The following is a 1,995-nucleotide window of genomic DNA, read 5'->3' on the forward strand; positions in this document are numbered from 1 at the left end:
AGCAATTTGGCTACTGCATCAATTAGTTTGCCTCTGGAGCCCTCCTTCCTGAGCTAAGACAAAAATGGGTGAGCCAGAGGCTAAAAAATTGTGAGCTAGCTCACACTAACTCAGCTTCAAGGGAACACTGCTGGGAATACCATTGCTTTGACCATATGGACTTTTGTTGGCAGGGTGATTGTTAAGTCGCTCGCTTAACAAAGTAGTCGAAGAGTGATTCAGCAAAGATTCAGCTTTATTCATCAGCTCGAACACAACTCCAACACGGATCAACATCTGATAGCCAGAACAGCTTTTGCATTAAAGCTGTTCCCTTTTTAAACTCTCCCGGCTAATGTAGCCACACCTACTATACAATTATCAACCAATAAGGTTGTATACACAAGGACCAATCACGGACGTTCCCGCTCAGGGAGCTTGCTGACCAGTGATTGGTTGGTTCTTCCTGGGCTAGCAATGTGATTGGATGGATTTGGATCCTAGCCCAGGACGAAGCTTTACATGGCAAGTCAATTAGATGATTCATGTATTGCAATGGCAGCTATTGAATACATTACCGTGATGTCTCTACTTTTTTATTATTTGGGCTGGTTCATAAAAATCAAGACAACTAAACTCGTCCCAGTCATCTGCAGAGCTTGGCACTAAGGAACAAGGTGACCCATTCTCCAAGGCCGCCTCCTCAATCTTTGCTTTATACCTGGTTCCCCTTTTGACTGCTCGTGTCAGGAATTTGGAATCACCCCTGTTTGCAAGGAAGAGAAACGGCCGATGTTCCCCCACTGTTTATAAATCAGCCCATAACTTCCCTAGCAAGAGCCAAGGTAGAGGCCTTTCTCTCTCTCTCTTTTTTTGCAGCCTTAAATAATAAAGGCAATTAAACCGAGTGTACTGGTGAACTGCCTCAGGACCCGAAGAAGCAATTAAAAATAAATCAACCGCCTCCAACAAAAATAACAATAATTTGCAGAAACGGGTGTCTCCACAGCTGGAAAGAAAGGCAATATATTGAAGCAAAATTAATACAATAAACACTTATCTTCATTAAGGGGGGTGGGGGTGGGGGAAGGGAACGCAGAAATATTTCCAGAGCTTATAAAAAGTGAAAGGAAACAGCAATAAGGATTGGAGAGGGAAAAGATATTAAAAACTTTAGGGTTTTATGGGGTAACTTGGGACAGCGGTTTCCAGACTTCCTCTCTTTGGGGAATCCTTTCTTCACGTCTGCATTCAGGAGCAGGCTGTATGTGTTAGGGTTACCAACTGTGGGGGTGTCAAGCGCGCCCTGCGCCCCGGGTGTCGCATTTCCTGTAGCTGTGGTGCATTCTGTGGAGGCAGGGTTGTCGGTTCTGGGAGTTGAAGGTGAGGAAAGCGTTGGGGCCTCAGATAGGCAGGGAACGAGGGTGGCAGCACCTCATAGGTCCCTCTGCCGTTGTGCCAGGGTGGGTGTTGCCTCAGCTTTCCCTCTCTTTCTCTGTTCTCACCTCGGTTCCTTCGCACGTCCCTCCTCCCCAGCCCCTCCAATTTCCTCATCTTTTATTCTCATCCCTGCTCCCAGCACCGCTTTCCTTCCCCACCTCCTCCCACCTCCTCCCAGCCCCGCCCCCTCTGATAAGTGTGGACGCTGTCCCGGCTTCCTGGGTGTGGTCGGAGCTGGGCCGGTGGCGGCTATGCTGGCCCGGTGTGCTGCTGTCAGTGTGCGAGGTATTCCGGGCCTGTGTGCCACTCACCAGCTTTTCCCCGACGCTCCCTCCTGTAATCGGACTGCTTCGGGGTTCTTGGCTCCGTGACCAGATCTGGCTGGGATGTCGTACCTCTCTGGTGGTGCCGGCGGGGTCACTTCCTCATCCCACAGGGAGTTGCCGGGGTCCTGACGCCTGGTCTGGTGGCTTTCCAGGTGAGTCCGCCGTTTGGGGGTCCCCTGGGGGTGCAGAATAGGTCCCGGGGCCTCTGGACCGGGACGGGGGGGGGGCTAGCATTGTCCACTGCCCTTGA

General features: G+C 50.7%; 1 protein-coding gene across 1 annotated transcript in view; it reads right to left on the reverse strand.

Annotated features, from left to right (window-relative positions):
- Positions 1-1,995, reverse strand: part of LOC107114139 (cytochrome b-c1 complex subunit Rieske, mitochondrial-like) — a 36,967-nt gene that overhangs the window by 32,182 nt on the left and 2,790 nt on the right. The window contains exon 2 of the mRNA XM_015415578.1: positions 1,731-1,921. Coding sequence (XP_015271064.1) covers positions 1,731-1,921 — 191 coding nt within the window. The remainder of the gene's footprint in view (positions 1-1,730; positions 1,922-1,995) is intronic.

The sequence above is a fragment of the Gekko japonicus genome, unplaced genomic scaffold (assembly GCF_001447785.1).
Source record: "Gekko japonicus isolate JY-2015 unplaced genomic scaffold, Gekko_japonicus_V1.1 scaffold2162, whole genome shotgun sequence".
Classification (NCBI taxonomy): Eukaryota; Metazoa; Chordata; class Lepidosauria; order Squamata; family Gekkonidae; genus Gekko; species Gekko japonicus.